The sequence below is a fragment of the Sturnira hondurensis genome, unplaced genomic scaffold (genome assembly GCF_014824575.4).
Source record: "Sturnira hondurensis isolate 20B ecotype Veracruz unplaced genomic scaffold, ASM1482457v3 Scaffold0008196, whole genome shotgun sequence".
Lineage (NCBI taxonomy): Eukaryota > Metazoa > Chordata > Mammalia > Chiroptera > Phyllostomidae > Sturnira > Sturnira hondurensis.
The window spans coordinates 17,140,234-17,163,180 of NW_028080827.1; the positions used below are offsets into that span (position 1 = coordinate 17,140,234).

The 22,947-nt window shown below is 38.5% G+C and overlaps 1 protein-coding gene across 1 annotated transcript in view; it reads right to left on the reverse strand.

The window, feature by feature from the left end:
- CSNK1G1 (casein kinase 1 gamma 1) overlaps window positions 1-22,947 on the reverse strand; it is a 154,283-nt gene that overhangs the window by 75,534 nt on the left and 55,802 nt on the right. The window contains exons 2-3 of the mRNA XM_037054106.1: window positions 17,240-17,642; window positions 8,595-8,635 (exon numbers count right to left, since the gene is read on the reverse strand). Of these exons, the coding sequence (XP_036910001.1) occupies window positions 8,595-8,635; window positions 17,240-17,420 (222 nt within the window). The 5' untranslated portion in view covers window positions 17,421-17,642. The remainder of the gene's footprint in view (window positions 1-8,594; window positions 8,636-17,239; window positions 17,643-22,947) is intronic.

Below are 22,947 nucleotides of genomic sequence, written 5' to 3' on the forward strand. Positions count from 1 at the left end.
AACATATGAAGGCTAAACTGATTTAAATGAAAGGAAATGCACAGGAAACCAATAGTGATGGAAAGAAAACTGGGACTCAAATCAATGGAGTGGACTAGAAGGAAGGAAGAAATGACCAAACAGAAAAATGTGAAGTAACAAGAATTCAAAAAAACAAGGAGAGGCTTAGGAACTTCCAGGACATCTTTAAACATTCCAACATCCGAATTATAGGGGTACCAGAAGGGGAAAAGAAACAGCCACGAGTGGAAAACATATTTGAACAAATGATAAAGGAGAACTTCCCCAGTCTGGCAAAGGAAATAGACTTCCAGGATATCCAGGAAGCTCAGATAGTCCCAAAGAAGCTGGACCCAAGAAGGAACACACCAAGGCACATCATAATTACATTAGCCAAGATGAAAATGAAGGAGAATCCTAGAAGCAGCAAGAGATAAGGGGACAGTCACCTACAAAGGAGTTCCCATCAGACTCAGCTGATTTCTCAAAAGAGACCTTACAGGCAAGAAGGGGCTAGAAAGAAGTATTCCAAATCATGAAATCCAAAGACCTACATCCAAGATTACTTTATCCAGCAAAGTTTTCATTTAGAATGGAAGGACAACTTCCACCAAGATGGAGGCATAGGTAGAAACACTGTGCCTTCTCCCACAACCAAGTTTGAATACAACAAAGGTTTGGAGAACAAAGACACAGCCACAAAACAGAAAATTGAATTATATGGAAGTCCCACAACCACTAACCGTTAAACCAGGACAGTAAGAGGGGCGGAGCCAGCAGCAGAGCAGGGTCGGGCAGGAAAGATCCCCAGACCTAGGCACGCAAGTGGCCTGGACCCAGGGTGTGGGGCAGACTGACCTCGGTCACACATTCTCGCACAGTGAAACGGACCACGCAGGCCCCAGGGGGCGAGGGCTGACGGCAGTGGCACACTCACGTGCAGTGGGCCCGGTGACAGTGGCAGCTGCCGCACCTGTGGGGGCCGCAGCAGGAGACAGCAGACGGGACACCATTGCTCCTCTTTGACCCTGCCCCCACATACAGCATCACAACCCAGCAACTGAGTTGCCCTGCTCAGGTGAAGACCTAGGGCTCCGATCCTGCTACTTAACAGGCACGAAAAGCCCAAAAGATGGCACAAGAAGAACTCAAAGTCCAGAGCCGATAACTCTCAGCGACCAAGAAATTGCCAGCCTCTCAGAAGCACAATTCAAGACACTGTTTATCAGGATGCTCACAGAACTGGTTGATTATAGTCACAAATTAGGGGAACATATGAAGGCTAAACTGATTTAAATGAAGGGAAATGCACAGGAAACCAAGAGCGATGGAAAGAAAACTGGGACTCAAATCAACAGAATGGACCAGAAGGAAGAACAAAACATCCAACCAGAAAGGAATGAAGAAATGAGAATTCCAAAAAATGAGGAGAGGCTTAGGAACCTCCAGGACATCTTTAAACGTTCCAACATCCAGATTATAGGGGTACCAGAAGGGGGAAAGAAACAGCCACAAGTGGAAAACATATTTGAACAAATGATAAAGGAGAACTTCCCCAGTCTGGCAAAGGAAATAGACTTCCAGGAAATCCAGGAAGCTCAGAGAGTCCCAAAGAAGTTGGACCCAAGAAGGAACACACCAAGGCACATCATAATTACATTAGCCAAGACCAAAATGAAGGAGAGAATCCTAGAAGCAGCAAGGGATAAGGGGACAGTCACCTACAAAGGAGTACCCATCAGACTGTCAGCGGATTTCTCAAAAGAGACCTTACAGGCAAGAAGGGGCTGGAAAGAAGTATTCCAAGTCATGAAATCCAAAGACCTACAGCCAAGATTGCTTTATCCAGCAAAACTTTCATTTAGAATGGAAGGACAGATAAAGTGCTTCTCAGATAAGGTCAAGTTCAAGGAGTTCATCATCACCAAGCCCTTATTATATGAAATGCTAAAGGGACTTATATAAGAAAAAGAAGATGAAAAATATCAACAGTGAAAGGACAGCAAACACACAGGTATTAACAACCACACCTAAAACAAAAGCAAACCTAGAGGACAGCTAGATCAGTAGTGGAACCATAGAAATGAAGAACACATGGAGGGTTAGCAACAGGGGAGTGGGAGGAGGAGAAGGGGGGAGAAGGTACAGAAAATAGCATAGATAAAGGATACATGGACAACAACTGAGAAGGGTGGAAATGGGAGGGAGGGGGAGCACAGGGGGTGGGATGGGATGGGAGTAATAGACAGAAAACTGTATTGAAAAATAATTAAATAAATTTAAAAAAAGAAAATAGCATAGATACTAGGTAGAAAATAGATGGGGGAGGGCAAGAATAGTAGGGGAAATATAGAATCTAAAGAACTTGAGACACGTGGTCATAAACTAAAGGGGGGGAATGGTGGGGGAGGGGGTGTGCAGGGTGGAGGGGAATGAAGGGAAGGAATAGAACAATAACTGTAATGGTATAATCAATAAAATATTGATTATATTTCTTAAAAAAAGAAATATTCCATCTGATTTTGGGTAATTAGCAGACAAAAAAGCAAAACCTCTTTAGATTTATACAGCTGAAAGTAGGAATACAATCACATATGTTAAAAAATGAGGGGCCTTTATTGGCAAACAGAAGGACTTAAATCCTCCAGTCAACCCCTTCAGCACACAGTTCTAGCCTGCTCAGTCAATTGGAGCTTCAAGGTGCTCTTCTGGGAGCACTATGAATAAAGGACATCGGACACAATCAGCCTACAGCTTGTGGAAGGTGGCAAGATTAGCAGTGTGGAGAGATTTTTCTTTTTTACAATTGTTAGAAAAACTCTGTTAAAAAAATAAAACCAGACTGCGAACCAGAGGATTTCGGTTCGATTCCCAGTCAGGGCACATGCCTGGGTTGCAGGCCGGTTCCCTGCAGGCCAGTTCCCAGCAGGGGATGCACGAAAGGCAACCATACATTAATGTTTCTCTCCCTCTCTCCTTCCCCTCTAAAGATAAATAAATATAATCTTAAAAAACAAACAAACCAAAAAAACCCCTTAAAGAATACTAAATTATGATTTTTTAAAAAATAAATAAATAAAATAAAACCAGAAACATCAATGAGGGTGAATGAGGGACTCATCACCCAATTTTGTTTAAACTGTGTATAATTTTATTTTATTGATTATGCTATTGCAGTTGTCCCAATTTTCCCTCTTTGCCCTCTTCCACTCAGCACCTCCTACTCTCTAAGGCAATCCCCACATGTTTGTTCATATCCATGGGCCATGAGTATAAATTCTTTGGCTACTCCATTTCCTATACTGTACATCCCCATGGCTATTCTGTAACTACCTATTTGTACTTTTTTAAAAAAGATTTTATGTATTTATATTTAGAGGGGAAGGGGAAGGAGAGAAGGAGAGAAGTATCAATGTATCATTGCCTCTTGTGAGTCCCCTGCTGGGAACTGGCCTGCAATCCAGGCATGTGCCCTGACTGGGAATTGAACCATGATTGTGTGGTTCACAGGCCCACAAGAAAATAGCTCAATCCACTGAGCTACACCAGCCAGGGCCCTATTTGTACTTCTTAATTCCCTCAGCTCTTTACCTATTCCCTCAAACCGCCCCTCCCATCTGGCAACCATCACAATGCTCTCCATATCCATGATTTCATCTGTTCTTCCTCTTCTTTTTAAAGATTTATTCATTTTTAGAGAGAGGGGAAAGGAAGGAAAAAGAGCAAGAGAAACACCAATGTCTAGTTGCCTCTCATGCACCCCAAACCAGGGACCTGGCCCACAACCCAGGCGTGTGCCTTGATTGGTATTTGAACTGGCCACCCTTTGGTTTTCAGGACGGCACTAAATCCACCGAGCCACACCAGCCAGGGCTGCTTAGTTTTTTTTTTAGATTCAGTTGTTGATAGATATGTATTTTTTTGCCATTTTTATTGTCCATAATTTTGATCTTTTTCTTAAATAAGTCACTGTAACATTTCATGTAATAATGGTTTGGTGATGATGAACTCCTTTAGCTTTCTCTTGACTGGGAAACTTATTACCTGCCCTTCCATTCTAAGTGATAGCTTTGCTGGGTAGAGGAATCTTGGCTTTAGGTCCCTGCTTTTCATGACTGAGTATTTCCTGCCAATCCCTTCTAGACTGCAAAGATTCTTTTCAGAAATCAGCTGACAGTCTTATGGGAACTCCCCTGTAGTTAACTAACTTCTTTTCTCTTGCTGCTTTTAAGATTCTCTCTTTATCTTTAACCTTTGGCATTTTAATGTGACGTTTCTTGGAATGGGCCTCTTTATATCCATCTTGTTTGGGACTTTCTGCTTCCTGGATTTGCATGTCTGTTTCCTTCACCAATTTAAGTAAGTTTTCTTTCATCATTTTTGAAATAGACTTCCAATTTCTTGATCTTTCTCTTCTCCTTCTGGCACCCCTATGATGCAAATGTTGGAAACCTTGAAGTTGTCTCAGAGGCTGCTTATACTGTCCTCATTTTGGGGGGGATTCTTTTTTCTTCTTGTTGCTCTGATTGGTTGCTTTTTGGTTGCTTATGTTCCAAATCATTGATTTAATTCTCAGCTTCATCCACTCTATTGGTGATTCCTTGTAAATTGTTCTTTATTTCAATCAGTGTATCCCTCACTTCTGACTGAATCTTTTTTAAACTGTTGAGGTTTTCACTAAGTTTCTTGAGCATCGTTATAACCAAAGTTTTGAACTCTGCATCTGACAGATTGCTTACCCCGATTTTGTTTAGTTTTTTTTTTTTCTGGAGTTTTGATCTGTTCTTTCATTTGGGCCATGTTTTTTTGTTTCTTTGTTTTGCCAATCTCCCTGTTTTCATTTCTATGTATTAGATAGAGCTGGTATGACTCCCTGTCTTGGTAGTGTGGCCTAACGTAGTAGGTGTCCTGTAGGGTACAGCCTCCCCTTTTACCCAAGCTGGGTACTCAAGGTTTACCCACCATGTGGTCTGAGTACATTCTCCTCTTGTAGCTGAGCCTTGGCTGCTATTGGCAGGTCAATGGGAAGGATTTACCCAGTGGTCAGGTACACGGACTGGCTGTGACAACTGACCACCAACCTCCTCCCTCTCTGGAGGACCAGCTGTGCAGGCGCAGAGTGGTGGTGTTCCAACATTATTTGTAGCCATCCACCAGGTGTACAGGCTCTAGGGTTTCCTGGGTGGTACAAGGTCAGCTACCACCTATGTTCTGCCTGGGGCCACCCAGCATGAGCTACAAAGCGATCTGCAGATGGCTGCTCCTTGTGCTGGGCCTGGAGGTTGCCAGGTGAAGACAAGCTGTAAACCTATCTCGGTGCCACTTAACAAGAATTACAGGGGCTGCAGGCTCGAGGAAGCCAGCTGTTGCTTGTTTGAGAAGACTTAAGAAGATGTGAAGGATGAGCCAAAACCAGCCATTCATGTGGAAAAAAACCACTGTTAAGAACTTGGGTGGGTCCCCTAAGCTGGGTTGGACATTGGGCCAGGGAAATGCCAGGGGTGGCAAAATGTGTGAACTGAGTTGACGGAGTCTCAAATACAGCTGTCTCCTGCCAGCTCTGTGGCTCCATTCAGGTTCAGAAAAGAAATGATGGCCCCTGCCAGCTGTTCTTTCTGAGCAAAAGTTGTCCCCCAGCTCTCCCTCTGATACCAGACACTTCATTCAGTTCCTCCCTGTGTGCCACTGGTGCCTTTCAAGGTGCTACCCTGGTTGCTGGAGCTCAGAACAAGTGGGTCTGAATAAGTCTGTGTGTGGGTCTTTTAAGAGGAACTGCTTGGGAGTCCACAAGTTTATCTCCTTGACTTAATCCCCGCTGGTTTTTACAGCCAGAAGTTATGGGGATTTGTCTTCCTGGCACTGGAACCCAGGGCTAGGGGGCCTAGTGTGGGACTGGGACTCTTCACTGCTGAGATACTCTTCACTCCTGGTAGGGGTACAGATACCCCTCCCGAATATTTATCCACCACACATGGGTGTGGGGCCAACCGGTTTCACATCTCTACCCCTCCTACCAGCCTGGACGGATGTTTATTTTAATTCTGTAGTTGTCAGACTTTCATTCAACTCAATTTCTGATGGTTCTGAGTGATGGTTGTTCTATAGATTAATTTAATTTTGTTGTGGTTGTGTGAAGGGGTGACCCGTGTTTACTTATACCTCTATCTTGACAGAAAGTCCCCCAAAATCTACATTGTATATGATTTAAAAAATAGGTTCCTAGATATCCAAGAAACAAGAGCCCACAATGAAGATCCAAACACAGTAAAACTGAAATAGTACCAGCAGGGCTTCCTTTTATTTCTCTGCCAGATGCTGATCACACATTTCCTCAGAAGGAAGGCTGCTTGCCAGAATCACAGTTATTCTGGAACACACATGCCTGCCTGAAATCCTAAACCTACAGCAGCTGGTTCCCTTGCAGGACTATTAACACTTAAGGCCAATTTTGCTGTTACAATGAAAAGGGCTCAATTACTGCCCTTATATCACCCAGAAAGAGTACAGACTAACAGCAAAAGAAGAGACCCATAGACAAGATTGTTATCCTCTAAAAAGCCTTTATTTAAGATTTGTTTGAAAGAAAAATGAGGTACTAAAATATACCATACTAGATAACATAAAGTCTATTTTTAGCTTTATTCAGCCATATAAAATAGAATGAAGATTTATTAAAATTTAAAAGTAAAATGCAATCATCAGTCATGGCAACAATACACTATGCAACTTTTATCTAAATAGGTCAACTAGTATGAACCTGGAAGGAAAAATCTAGATAGAAAGAATGGTCCCTAACAGGAAGACTCAAAAGATAGCTTGATAAATAAAGAAACAATAACATATTCACAGTATTAAGGCAATTTTTAAAAATATTTTAGGGGCTGCTCATTCCTATTACTATTCCTACAGCATCAAAATTATTACAACTTACCAAAGTAATACAACAGAAAAAGTAAAAAAGCAGATGAATAGAGGACATATTTACAGAATAACCAAATCTGTATAAAGTTTTAAATGGTTAATTCTTCTGACAGTCAGTCTGAGAAAATATTTGGCACACATTGTTACATTCATTACCCCTCTTCTTACTCCCATTTCTTCAACAAGAGTTCCAAGGTAACAACCAAACACTTGGTTCCCTAGCAGCTACCTGCTTTAAGCCCTGCTATTTGCTCACCTCTTTGTAAAGAAACCAATCCGACAACTGTCAGTTTTTCACAAGACAACTCTAACTACTCCACAAACTGACAAACTGAACAAGAGGAAGGGACCAACCACAGAGCAGATGTGGATGTAGTAGGTGAAACTCAAGAGAAAAGAAGAGCATTTAATTGTCACAAGATCCAGCCTTCAACCATTAACTCCTCTGTCTTCCAAATAGTAAAGCCCAAAACTGCCCAGAACTACCTGCAAACCCTAGGGAACTTACTAGAATTTAGTGGAAGGACATTTACACAAATTTCATAGAAACTAGTCATATGAAACATTTCACATAACTAGAGATGGTTTTATATCAACCTTAAAGATAAAGAACTTTTTCTTCTAAAATCGTTAATCCTTAAAAATAATATAATTATTCTTTTTTAATAGGATGGTATTTTCATTGACTAGTTAGTTATAAGATTAGGACTGACAAAACCAATTAAACTCTTTGCTTCAAGTTTGACCCCATGATGCATTTTTCATGTTTGGCAGCTTTTTAAGACAATGGTTAGATGATTAAATTTGTTTCTGTACTAAATATATTAATAAATATATTTTACAAATGAATCCGCCACCTTGACCAGTGTAGTTCAGTTGGTCTGGCGCTGTCCTAAAAAGTGAAAGGTTGCCAGTTCAACTCCTGGTCAGGGCACATGCCTGGGTTGCCGGTTTGGCCCCCAGTTGGGGTGCATCCAAGAGGCAACTGATTGATTTTACTCTCTCACATTGAGGTTTCCCTCCCTTTCTCTCACCCTTTCTTTCTCCCCCTCTCTCTAAAAATAAATAAATAAAAACCTTTTAAAAAATGAATCAGTCATATTCATGAAAATGGTAAAATTTTCTAATGATTTTATCTTGTAAAGTAGCACTGTGAAAGATACAAAGTTCACCAAAATTACTGTTTTGTGTTTTTTTTATACTTTATTTATTTATCTTTAGAGGGGAAGGGAAGGAGAGAGGATGAGAAACATCAATGTATGGTTGCTTCTCATGCATCCCCTGCTGGGAACTGGCCTGCAACCCAGGCATGTGCCCTGACTGGGAATCAAACCGCTATCGCCTGGTTTGCAGGCCTGCGCTCAATCCACTGAGCTACATCAGCCAGGGCCTGTTTTTTTTTCAGTGATTTTTTTTCCCTTCTGGCTGTTTTTTATTAACTATTTTTGATTCATCATGGCTAACACTACAGTTAGCATCATCTAATGTATACAGTGATTCATGATTACAACACTGTATACTGTTGAAGAAAAACGACTATGTGGGATCATATGCAAGTGAAAAAAATCAATGTTAGTATTTTCGTAAATGTTCATAACTACTTCCTGTAACAAGAAAGATGTGAGGGGTGAGAGCACTAGCATATACTTAGCACAAAGATAGATTCTACTCACCAGTTTGATAGCTACATATTCATTGGTGTAGAGATTTTTACCTAGGGGAAAAGCAGAATGTATGTTTTAGTGACATTTATTCTGGAAAATGCAAGCAAAATTGTAGCTTACAGGTCATGAGAAAGGTCACATTCCCATATATGAAATATGATTTGAAAGTAAAAAGCTAAACAGAGATGATGAGACCCAGCAAGACAAAAACAAAAACAGCTTGAGTGTTTGAAAATTTAAGTTAGACATGAAAACTTTTTTAAAAAGAAAAGAACTCTCTTTTTATCTCTCATATATACAGGTTTTGTTATTTAACATTTTCCAACCATTAAATCATTGAGGCCAAGGGAAAAAAAGCCAGAATTTCAAAGATACAGAGATTTTTAACCCTTGGCACAATAAGCACACATCCTCCCTTTTCTAACTCATTGACAAATGGGGATATTGAAATCATCTTTTTGTGCCTAGCAACAAACAACAGTATCTCAGCAGTCCCCAACCTTTTTGGCACCAGGGACCAGTTTCCTGGAGAAGGGGGGGAGGCAGGTGGAGCTCAGGTGAGCTTAGCTCCCTCAATGGCTATGGAGGTTTGGGGAAGAAGACAGAAGGTGGAGCTCCAGTGAGCTTTGCTGGCAGCCTGGTTCCTAGGTTGGGGACCCCTATAGTATCTTGATGTACAAGTGGTAACAGATGTTTGCTAAGGAGAACCAAGTTGACTTGATATATATAGAGAAGGTTCTGAGAAAGTTCTAGGGCAATGAAAAAAGGCTAGTTTGGCCCTGGCTGCTGTGGCTCAGCAGACTGAGTGCTGGCCTATGAACCAAAGGGTCACCAGTTTGATTCCCATTCTAGGGCACATGCCTGGGTTGTGGGCCAGGTCCCCAGTATGGGGCGTGCAAGAGGCAACCACACATTGATGTTTCTCTCCCTCTGTCTCCTTCCCTTGACCCCTCTCTAAAAATAAATAAATAAATCTTAAAAAAAGAAGAAGGCAGCTAGTGTAGAATCAGATGCTGGGTAATCCTAAATGCAAATTTAGGATTTGAAACTCCTGAGTTTTTCTCAGAGTTTCAACTTCATTATTCATTCACCTTGCTGAGAAACCACCAAAGGTATTTTGCTAAGAGAAAAAGCATAATGGTGAAAGTTGTATTTTTTCAATACTAATTTGGTCCCAATGTGTAAGATAAAAGAGAGGATAGCAAGTTTTTTATAACAGAACATTTAAAGATTAACTCCTACCACATAAAGTGTGATTATGAAGATTACATGAGTTAGAATATATCAAAGTCCTTTGTAAACTGCAAGATGATGGTTAAACCTAGTTTTTATTACTTCTATTATCATTGTAGGTATGAGGCAATAATTTCTGAAAGAGAATGACTTAAAAGTAGGATTTATAATCAAGGAAATTTTAAGAAAAATCCAGCTTCTTCTGGATTACATGTTAAAATGAGGGATGACAAAAAGAGAAAGGTAAAAAATGAGGTTCAATCAGTGCAGAACAAAAAGAGAACCAAAAGAGCAGGCAATGATCATTCATTCCACTCCACCATGATGCCTTCCTCCAAGTTCTCACTAAACCTAAAAATAATAGACAAATTGAGAAATACCCCTCATCTTCAGTTTTCATGTCTGTATAAAAAATACAATCACAGAAGCGTAATAAATGAGAGTCTGCATAACACCAAACATGATGACTAATGTTTCACAAAATGCTAGCTTGCTTGTATTTGCCTAATTTCTTGGGGGGCACCAAAAGAACTGAACACATGTTACCCTCTTAAAAAGTAATTATCTTTCCATCTAAGAAGCACTAGAAGTGACTAGATAATTCTCTTTGGCTATGCATTACTAGAATAAACTCCTTTGCCAGGGGGCATCATTAAGACAGAACAGGCAGATACAAAATCTTTCCACATAGGAAGGCAGACAATTATTCAATTGCTATCCTCAGTGATAGATGACAGTTCACAGAAAGTTTGCTCTGGAAGATGCCCTCGCCAGGTAGCTCAGTTGGTCAGAGCATTGTCTTGATATGCCAAGGTTGTGGGTTCAATCCCCCATCAGGGCACATACAAGAACCAACCAACGAATTCATAAATAAGTGGAGGAACGAATCAATCTTTTCCTTTCTCTCTCTCCTCAGCTTCCTCTCTGCAAAAACCAATACATAAAAATTTTTTTTTACTTTGCTCTGGAAGAATTTAAATACCTCTTACTATTTCAACTAAATATTGATATATATAAATATATATTGATATATGTAGTATATAGTAACTGTAAGAAAGGCAGGGAGTTTAATGTATAGAAAAATACCCTTGATAAAATGGCACAATCCCAAGCACTCAAAGCTTTTAGTGTCTGCTACATAAAATCCACAGTGCTGCCCAAACTCACTTCCTGGCTATTAAGGGGGGGGCGGGCTCGGAGACTGCACTAGATAGTAGTTTTTGGAGCTTTCCATCTAAACCCAGCCCATTTGAAGCAGCAGTCCTGGATGTGATACTGCCGGTAAAACCCACTGCATGAACACTTCTTGTTTCAGTAAGACACCTTACAGAGAAGGCGTTTACCATAAGCTTCATCAGACACAGCATTATTTCAAAGAACTAGCAGGTCTCAACTCTCAGTCACAGTGATAAAGGAACATACAGCCTCAGGCTCTCAGTTTTAGTTAGATCTCCAGCTGTCAACATTTTCTTGTCCTAAAGTGAAAGCAGTACATTGATAAATTACTGCCTAGAACTTGTGAAAAACAAAATCCAGTCAAACCCTTAAGGTAATTAGTAGTTAAAACAAGAAAGCAATTTTTTGTAATTCAAGACTGGCTACTATGTCTATTTAGGGCAAAGAGGACAGGCTAGCCTATTACCTCCACTACTCAGAGAGCACCTCTTTAAGTGGGCAGTATGACTGGGGGCACTACAACTTTAAAGAAAAAAGCCTTCTCATTTATATTATGTTCCTTCTACTAGTATATTAGTATATCATACAGAAACACTGCCCAGATGGTTAGCAGTTAACGGCAAGGATAATGAAACTTGGAAAAGTCAATCTGCCTCTAGGACTCTTAACTTCTTTCAGTTTGTTCCATCCACAGACCCTAAAAATTTGCAAACTTATTGAAAAATCTTAACAAGGTTATAAAAGCACAATATATCTGTTTTTCTGTTTCTTTGGTTGGCTTGGGTCTAGGCTAATACAGACAGCTCCATTTATTCAAGATACTAAGATTTGCTAAGAAGTATGGGGGAAAAAGTAACATTTTATAATACAATAACTTCATTTTCAATAAGAGAACACTTTTAAATCTCCTGCTGTATCTTAAGCCTACATCCCTTCAAATGAACAATTTTCAAAAATTTTTTACATAGCAAAACCACATCTTTCAAACAAAATCTTATTAAAAACATAATACACGTTGGTAACAGAGAAAGAGAGAGTCCTGCTTGCTTGCCTTTCCTTTCCCATTCTTTCGCAGTGGGAGATCAGGGCCCCAAGACTTTGTGGAACACAACAGAAACCAACTGCTTTAGAGAATATGTGCCTGTAAACTGTTACTGATGGCAACTGCCCAAAACAGAACTGACTGCAGAGGCTGACGTTACAAATCTCAATTTAAGTTCATTAGTGATAGTTAAGTAATTCAGGTAAGAACAATTTGCAGAGAAGCTGTCATATACACCCTACTTTAGTCACAAAAGTTAGTGTCTTATTTTAGAAGCCAAGGAGGATTGTGTCACAGGACAAGCTGCTATCCTTAGCCAATCTACCTTTGTCAGAAACACCCTTTGTGCATATTTCACCAGATACCAAAGAGGGAAAAATACTAAAAGAGTCAATTCTTGGTGCCTCCATTTTCTTGTCTGCAAGCAAAAACAAAAACATTCTCTAACAATATCCTATTTCACAAGAATAATGAAAATTATTAAACACAGGTACGTAGCTATTTGATATGAAAGAAATGTCACCTATTTACTTATTCTTGCAAGTAAGAAGGAAAACAAGCCATTACCTATAGACTAGGGATATACATTTTCTTAATTTGGAAGGAATAAAATTATTTGTATCTTGATGCTTACATGATTCTTTCTAGGCTTGATTCAGCAGAAGAGTCAAAACTTAAAAAACAAATCCTCAAGATATTCTCCACGTTCCTCAATTAATAAAAAACAACCTGCAGGTCTGTTTCCAGTTCTTTGTGTTCTCCTTCCTTTCATCCATGACCAATCTTCATTAATCTTCCTTTCTCAAATATTCAAAATTTCTTTCTATTGAGGCAATATACACAAGTAAGAATAGAAATAATCTTTCCATTAAAAAATAGACAAAGGGCCTTGGCTGGTGTAGCTGAGTGGATTGAGCATGGGCCTGTGAAGCAAAGGGTCACTGGTTCGATTCCCAGTCAGGGCACATGCCTGGGTTGCCTGTTCCCTGTAGGGGACACATGAGAGGCAACTGCATATTGATGTTTCTCTCCCATTCTTTCTCCTTCCCTTCCCCTCTCTCTAAAAAAATAAATAAATAAAATATTTTTAAAAATAGATGAAGGCCACCATGAAGCAACTCTCAGAAGAAATATAAATGGATGTGTAAAAATGTTTACCTTCTCCCATGAACTAATACACATCTAGTAAAGTACCATTTTCTGAATCCAACTAACAGATGAAAAGATTCTTGATAATGTTCAAGGCTTTTGAAGGAGTAGGAAAAAAAACAAAGAAATGTACACACACAAGGGAATGGAAATCATCTTTCTGGAGAGCCAGCTGACAATGTGTGACAACATTGCAGATATGTATATCCTTTGACTCAGAAAGTATTCATCCAGAATTTATCCTATGAAAAATAGCCAAGTGTGGACTAAGAAATGTACTACAAATATGTTCAGTATAACATTGTTTATAATATTAAAAAACAGAAAAAATGTGTATGTCTTTGGACATACCTCTAAAGTAGAATTTGAAAATTTTTTGAAAAAAAACCCAACATGGTTATTTTTGACCCCTCCCCTCAAATCACACCTATGGTGTACTTCTGAAATTCCTCCCTAATTCATTCCTTCCTCTCTATCTCATCGTCATTTTCAGAGCTAAGAACTAAGGACACGGTTATTTTTAAAAAATGTTTATAAAGGATATTTTTTGCTTTTGTTTACTGCTTTTTTCTGATTACAAAATACATGTACTCATTTAAAAAAAAGAACAAAGGGAGGAGGATCAAAGAAGCACGCACCTCAGAAATAAATAAACAGAAGAGAAAGACAAAAGACAATAATTAGCTAGTTCTCTCCTGCTTAAAACCCTTAGGGCACAGGGCTTTGCCTAACACCTCACACCTCTAGAAATTCTTTTCTTTTTACTTTTCAACTTCTCTAATCTTCAGGCTCTTTCTCTTCTACTATCCTTTAAATGCACCCTCCTTCTCCCACTCATCCAAGTTCAGCATCATCTCATCACCAGGATTGCCTGTGTATTATTAATACCTACATGGTGATGAATTCTTAATTCCTATTCTCAAGCCTAAATTTTTCTAAGTTGCAGATTCACGTTTCTGTACATACATGCTGTATGTATGCACGTTTCTGTATACATGTATACATGCTACTCCTCAAAGTCAATATATTCACAAACTCTACCTGATTTCCCCACCACACTCTAGTCTCATTAAACGTTTACTCAGTCACTTGGTCTCCCCAAGCTGACAACCTCAGTCAGTCACCTTCCCTCAAATCACACCTATAGTGTACTTTTGAAATTCCTCCCTAATTCATTCCTTCCTCTCTGTCTCAATGTCATTTTCAAAGCTAAGAACTAAGGCAGGCCTGGCCATTTCTGACCTGAACTATAAAGACAAGCAAACATTCTTAAGTGACCATTATCTGCCATACATTGTAAAATGAGTTGAGACTATGAAGGTTTAATGAAGCAAAGTACTACCATCAGCCTATCTGGAGAGAGAGATGGAGGAAGATAATACAATGTGCCAAGTTCTACAAGTACTAGAGCAAAATCCACAAGATGCAATCTCTTTTCTATCTGATCTAATCTTATAACTACCTGAATTATCTTTCTAGAATACACACCAGATCATATCACTGCATCTGTTGTAGAATCCTGATGATTCTACTCCACTGTCTATAGGATAAAGTCCAAACGCTTTAATACCATGCAAACACTTCACAATCTGGTCCCAACCTGCCAAATAGCTTCATCTGTTACTTTTTTTTTCACTCCACACCCCCTCATGTATAACCAGTCGCTGCTCTAATAACACACTAAGCAATTTCGCAACACCTAGTGTTTGTGCACCCTCCTGTTGCCAGAGAGTCCTTCTTCCTTGTGCCAAACCAGTGGGAAGTACTGTCCTACTCTCCATCTCTGGAACCTTCATCAGTCTCCTCTGCCAATGTAGTTTTTACATAATCTATTACAATACTTATCACTTTGTATTATAATTTGTTTTTTTCTTTCCCTCTATCACTACTAGATTGTGAGATTCTTAAGGACAGAAAATAGAGTTTGTTATTTCCAAAGTTTAGCAAGATGGTAAACATTTAAGAACTATTTGTTAAATGGATAATGAGGTAAAAACAGATTTGCAGAAAACCAAAATGTACTAACTATAACATTACATTTTTGTTTCGGTATGGAATCCAGGGGTCCACCCAAACATCAAGGCTGTCACCTACCTCCAGCCCCACATACCAGAAGCCCAAAGAAGCCCCTGGTTTTTTCTTCTCTCTTCCTAATCATCTGGCTATCTATCCATTCATTCCACAAATAACAGTAAATAATACAGGTAGAATCCCTACCCTCCAATGGGCTTATATTCAAGTAAGAAGAGACAATTAACAGGTAAATAGCTATATTAAATCAATTCAGACAGTGATAATGTGATGAATAAAATAAAGCAGTTTCATGGGACAGAATATGCTAAGAGAGAAATGTGCTACTTTAAAATGGAAGGGGTATCCTGGCCAGATAGCTCAGATGATTAGAGCATCATCCTGATATGCCAAGGTGGTGGGTTTGATCCCCAGGCAGGGCACACACAAGAATGGACCAATGAGTGCATAAATAAGTGGAATAACAAACCACTGTTTTCTTTCTCTCTAAAATTAATAAAACAAACAAACAAATAAATAAAATGGAGGTGGGAAAGAAATCATAGAAAGTTTCTCTGAGATTATAACATAAAAGCTGAGGCCTAAAGAATGAGAAGTAACCAGTTAAGCAAAATTTGGGAGAAAAATATGCAGGTAGAAGGAATATTAATTACAAAACTCTAATGCAGAAATGCACTTGGCTGTTTGAGAGACAGAAGAGACATTGTGGCTAGAATAAGAAATGAGTCTGAAGAAGAAGCAAGACCCTGAAAACAGTAGCTCTGGTGGAGGACCAAGGCTACTTTGCCTTGAGTTTGGAATTTCCTAGTTTACATCTTTCTGTTGTCTATACAATCTTCTACTTATGAGTATCAGAGCAAGAGAATGTTGGATGGGTATACAGCTCATGTTCTTGTTAGAAAAATGTCAAATGATTCTGAAAGTACCTTCTCTGGTTTCTGTTGATAAAAAGAATTCCTAGATACAATGCTGTAACAATATGGTCCCAGAGCTATTGAAAACCTGATAAGCACACAAGAATAAAACCACTTGAAAAGAAAGACAAGGCAAGTCAAAATGAGAACAAAATTATCATGGATTCATGAGAGAAAATGAAAGACAACACTCTACTACTCTGAAAATATACACGGGCTACAAATGTATCCGTTATCCTTTTAACTGAGTGGATTTTTCCATCCCTGTGTAAACTTAGAGATCATATAATACAAATCTAGATCTAAGTGAATGGAACAGAGTTCCAGTTTTCATTGACCAAGGTTTTTCTTCAACTTTATAGAAATTAAACAATTTTATGATGTTTTGAGAATAACATGGATTTATATGCATTCTAATCTGCCACTCAGCAGTAACCTTGTGCATGTTTATGTCATAATCTACTTAATTCAAGTATTACCATGATATTAGAGCAAAGTCAATCCATTATGTAAATGAATGCTCACGAAAGTAGCTGCTAAAGCAACTCAGTAGTTACTAGGAACTCAAGCAGTGTGAAATTACACAACCTACTCCTATTCTCTGTAGCATCTGCGGGCTTTGCAACCCGAACAGGAACACGTCACTAAATGTGAAGAGCCTTTCATTATCCTACTCAGGCCTTAAAATTCCAGGATGCCAGCCTTCTACCAGTAAAAATAAACGCATACTCAGCATCCCCAAATTCAATTCTGCGCCCAGGGATCTCTGGCTAGTGTAGTGATGTAGTGTAGTCGGTCTTAGGGCTCTACCTCTCAGACCGACTAAATCAGAATCTCCATTCTATTGCAATCTGTATGCAGATCTTCTTACTTCATAAAATCTCAGAAGTGGTGGGAAATTTAAAAGCCTATATTAACAGAAATAAACCTTGCATAACAATTAGATAATGACTCTCTCATTCACGAATTCTTTAGTCCCTGTAACAACAGGTCTTCCTTAAAAGAATTTCCCATAAAACTATAAACTGTTTGTCCAGAAATACACCACAGCTTATTACAGCTGCTGCTGTTGTTGTTAGTGGAAATCACTGATATAACCAAGTTCTTACCTAATCTGAGCTCTCCGAAGTTCCCACACCCTATCTTCTTGCCAACCCTGAAGTTGGGTCCCACCATAAGAACCCCAGAGGATGTTGAGGAGCCAGATGGTCGGGAACAGTGTGTACTCCTTTGTGCCATGGGCTTAGTGGTCCGTTGTTTTTCATCCTTCTCCCTACTGGGATGGTCCATGATCCTACACGACAGAGTCTCTCCACAATGAGTAGCCTCAGGCTGTATAACTCTCTTCAATACAAAAGTAGCTCCAAATAAACCGTAGTCAGAGAAAGGTAGGAAGTTCTTTTGGCACCATATTTATGTTTCTAATATATCTCCAAGGAATGAAAAACCATTAGATTGTTCTTGTAGGACATGTAGTCTGTAGGTCTCAAGCATAGGAGGGTATTTTGTAACCTAGGTAAAAATCAAGAAAACACAAAGTTAAAAATTTAATTTTAAAACAAACCAAGAAAGTTACCACTAATTAGAATGGCTCTTATCCAAAAATGAGCAAAGTGAATAGCTTCCTAAAATGGGTTTTGGTTTTATATCCTCCAACAGTTCAGCCATCTGGACTAGCTATTCATCAGGTAACATAAGCTCAGAAGGCTGTACCCCATGGCAGCTACAGGAACACACAAGCCTTTAATGTAAAATGCTCTCTTCTAATATTGTACATGTGACCCAAAAGGAAGTGATTTGTTGGCTTTTTATCACTGACTAACAGAAAGATAAGAGAGGGTTAAACCTAGTTAAATAAACCGAGGATAACTGAAAGGTCTTCCTTTAAATTCGAACACAGCCTGTAAGAAATGAGGTTACTCACTCCCCCGCCCCCACCCCAATTTATCAAGCACTGACAGCAATCACACAACCCCAAATGAGTTACTGAATGACAGAGACACTCCCATAAAGGACTTTCCAAAACCCTACTGGTACGGAGCAGTCCTAGACTAAACTAAAGCTTTGAAAAGCTCAACTTTTGGTCTGGTTTTCACTGTGGACTGTATACACAAAGGCAGAGCGCTGAAAGCTGATCTTATGCACAAATCTAAAGTGAAAACAAAGCTGAGAAACAAAAAATATCTTAAACTTTATCCTTATAGGAATTCTCCAGTGTCCCAAGTCAGGACCAAGCCCAAGACAAAAGTTTACACTGAGATAATCTGGATGCTATTATTCTCTTTTTTTTCTCCAAATTTTTTATTTAATTATTTTTCAAGTACAGTTTTCTGTCTATTACTCCCAGCCCATCCCACCCCCCAATGGATGCTATTATTTTCTTTCTTTCTTTTTTTTAAGATTTTATCCATTTATTCCAGAGAAAAAGAAAGGGAGGAAGAGAGGGAGTGAAACATCAATCACATGCCCCCAACAGCGGACTTAGCCAGCAACCCAGGCTTGTGCCCTGACCAGGAATGGAATGGGTGACGTCTAGGTCCACAGACTGGCTCGTGCTCAATCCACTGAGCCACACCAGCCAGGGTTGATGGTATTTTTGATAATCCAAGTGAGTATCCTTAGCAAAAAAATATTCTTATCATTAACACATACTTATATTTTCATTAAATATTTCCCTTAAACTTTAAGGAAGAAGAGAATTATAACTGCTTGGTTATTATCATATAAATAATATACAACAAAGCAAAAGTATCTAGTCTGTAAGTTTCTTATGCACAACTGTGAGCTGACAGTACAAATGGGTACATAGTCCAAGAATATGTTTACTCAATTACAGTAGTAAAAGTTGTTTATTCTCATCTTTTCTGTTTTCTTTGCATTATTAAAACTGCACAATGACTTTAGGCTTCTGCACAGCTAATCATTAACAAAATACACTTCTTCGAATTCAGATACTATATGTACATTCATAATGTACACTAAGGGAAAAAAACGGGGTGATGAGAGGAGGTCGGCAACTACTGCTTTTCCTACATGAGCAACACTATGAATTTGTATTTCCCCCATTCTTTGTCATATTTCCAAATGTAGCTAATATTCTCTGATCATCTTTTCTGTTCACCCAAAGTTCCTCAAACAATATTAGTAAGAAAATGGAAATACAGTTTAAGATGTTTTCTTTAGACAGTCCCATCCTAACTGGTGGGATATGTCTCTGTATGAGAAGCTGTCAGGCTACATTTCCTTCCCTTATACTACAAACATTTTTGAAGACACAAAAAGTCAGCCCATCCAAGTCATTTTGAGCATTCAATTAACACCCAAATTTTCATAAATTACTGTATCATAGTCTCATATTTGTAAGGTTTGGAAAACCATACTACCTTATCTGTTGCCCTTTATATTTTTATTTGTATTCACTGTTATGCTATCAGATGAAGGTTATTTTTATAATTCCTGTAATTAACTTTCTCCTTTGCACTCAGACTCACGTCACATCAGGGGGAGTAATCAGACACAGCTCTTCTTTTCCAGGAACGCTTGCATGTGTGCATTAGACAAATATATACAATACTTGCAAGGTTAGAAACTTGCAGAAAGCCTAAAATTGCCTTCAACTGGAAAAAGAATGATTTTAACAGGGGCTTGAAGACCAGAACAATATCTTTACTTCCTACATATATGGCAAAAAGTCACATTTAAGATACCAATTTTCTAATCTATGCTTGGGACATTAGTACAGTCTCATCCATAGTTAATGAAAAATGAATAATATCCAATATCACTTTATGTGGTGCCTCTCATTTAAGAAAGCAGACTGGACAACTGAAATTTCAAAAATCCTATTTCTTTATCACCACCCACCGCTCAGAACAAATTTCTATTTTTTAAAATTTGTATTTATTTATATTTAGAGAGAGGGGAAGGGAGGGAGAAAGAGAGAGAGAGACACATCGATTGGTTGCTTCTCACATGCACCACAAATACGGACCGAACTCGCAACCCAGACAAGTGCCCTGATAGGGAATCTAACCAGCAACCCTTTACTCTGCTGGGCACCGCCCAACAGAGACACACTGATCAGGGCTCACAACTAATCTCTACTTCCCAGTCACAAACTCATTAGCTTGTCATTTGAGTCCCTTCAATATCAACTCCTTATTTAAATTCATGTTTCAAAAAGCTAGTGAATGAACACAAAGAACACCTATTCTTAGCCCTTACACCAAGAATGATCTTTTAACTCTTAAATTTAAGGACTGACTCATATCCTTTTTCCTTTGTGAAAACTTTAATAACCAATTCATCATTAACACTTGGAGTACAACTATCTATGCCAATTATTAGACACCTACCACGTACCTCCACATTTATTGATATGTACTCTAATAGCTGATTTTGTTATAAGCCTTTGAGGTTAAAGATCTGGTCATAACCTCAAGGCTAAAGATCTGGTCATAACCCTGGCTGGGTGGCTTGGCTGATTAGAGTGTTGTCCCAATACATCAAAGTTGGGGGTTTGATATCTGGTCAGGGCACAGACGAGAAACCAATGATGCATAAATAAATGAAACAACAATCTCTCTCAAAAATCAATAATTTTATAAAAGATCTTGTCATATCTCCTTAAGTTGCTTGCATGTAATTGATACCAAATACTGAGTAATAACTATGATAGTTTTGCTTAACAGAAAATGAACTGATAGTGACATAGCCAAATAATAAAAGTAAAGAGAACCCTAATTTACCTTAAGAACTCCTAGAAATCTGCCCTGGCTGGTGTGACTCAGTGGACTGAATGCTGGACTGCGAACTAAAAAGTCACAGGTTCGATTACCAGTCAGGACACATGCCTGGGTTTCAGGCCAGGCCCCCAGTCTGGGCATGTGAGAATCTGGTGTTTCTCTCCCTCTCTTTCTCCCTCCTTTCCTCTCTCTAAAAGTAAAGAAATAAAAATCTTAAAAAAACAAAACAAAAACCAAACTCACAGAATTCCTCCAGCAGGAAGTTAGTGTTATTTCACTTGAATTTAAGTGTGAAGACACAGGCTAGTTACAATTTCCACTTCACAAGGGTATTAAATAGTTTATTTACAGTTACTAAAAGACAGCAGATGAAAATATCACTCAAGAACCAGGTCAAAGAGAATACCTATGGTAGCAAGTTATATTTTAACATTATTTTTAAAAAATAGTTTCTAAGGACAGCAGTAAATGACAAGCAACATGCTTATATTATTTCTCCTTTTTAAATAGTGAAAACAAGGAGGTAAAAGAGATAAATTATATCAATATAATAAACAGAAATCACTTGTTACGTTTCTAATAAACATGTTAATGTTATGATGAATACATATTTGAATTTTTAGAGTCATATCAGCAAGTTTCTTAAGAAGACTAATTCTAATACTTTCTGTCATTTGAGGCATGCCTGCATTAAAGGGAAAAATATTTTCCAACGTATGAGACCCAACATATTCTTTGTTATCAAAAGTTATCACTTAAATAGCACAATCAATAAAATATATTAAAAAATAAAACCACAATGAGCTATCACCTCAAAAAAATTATAATTTATTTCAGAAACTGTTTATATCCTTCCCAGAAGGCATCACTCTATCAGTAAATCCCCACTTAGTGAATAAAAATAGATTTAGACAAATGGCTTTCTTGACTGAGAAATGCTAAAAGCTCTCTAGCAGATTAAAGAACTGTCACCTATGGTGAAATCAACAAATCCAAGTCTGCCAGGTTTACATTAGAGGTGAAAAATACGACTATCTTCAGAAGTAGTCAGTGAAAAGTCTTTCACAGACCGCTCTGTAGAATATGTTATAGCATTCCATCACGTTGAAATGGAAGAAATTTATGCCTCTAGTAACTACCACCCTGAACCAACATATTAAAGATATAAGTCAAAATACAAGAGTGACTTTGGCTGAAAGTCACTCTCTTTAAGGCAGCAATAGATGCTTTGTTGGAGAGATAGGCACAGCCTACCATGAATGAAATGACTAAAGTAAATGTATTGCTTTATGTCATAGTATTTCGCCAAGCTGCTTTAAGTCTAAAAAAATTAAATCACATTATAAAATCATCAAAGAAAATATTAAAGAATGACAGCTGTGAATCTGTTAAGTGAAAATAAATCGCTGATTTACAGTTTATTATTTCAGATTCTCATATACTGCTGCTGTCAAAAATGAGGCATATAAATATTTAAAGTTTAAAGTCAAAAACCCAGTCAGCCTTTGTTGATAGTCAAAACAAGAGGCTTCTACATCTCTTTTCTGATGTAATGTAGGATGAAATTGCTTATTGGTGTAGGAATGCTGGATTATATGGTAAGTGTATGTTGAACTTTCAAGAATCTCCAAAGTGACCACACTCTCCCTTCTACTGCTTCATCTGCCACGTGTTTGCTTTGGTTCTAATGCTTACAGACTCTAGGTCACAAGTTTCAGGTATCACTTCTCACACCAGTGTCCAAAACAGAAATGAAAAGCACTAGGAAAACAGCACCTGGTTTTTTGTAAGAATAAAAATTCTTCCCAGAGCTCCCAGCAAAATTCCCCTGACGTTGAGTTGTCAGCAGTGTTTGCAATAGTATCTGATATTCCCAGTGAAAGCTTCTCGAAGAATGGGATCAAAGCCTAACCTGATGTTTAGAACACAGGATAAACTATTAAGAGCAGTGTAACACCCGAAGAAGGTGATCAGTAAACATTCAACAAAAATGACATCTGCATGGGTACATGTCGTGTGTATGCTAAAAAAACTATCAGCCCTGGCTGGTGTAGCTCAGTGGACTGACTGCG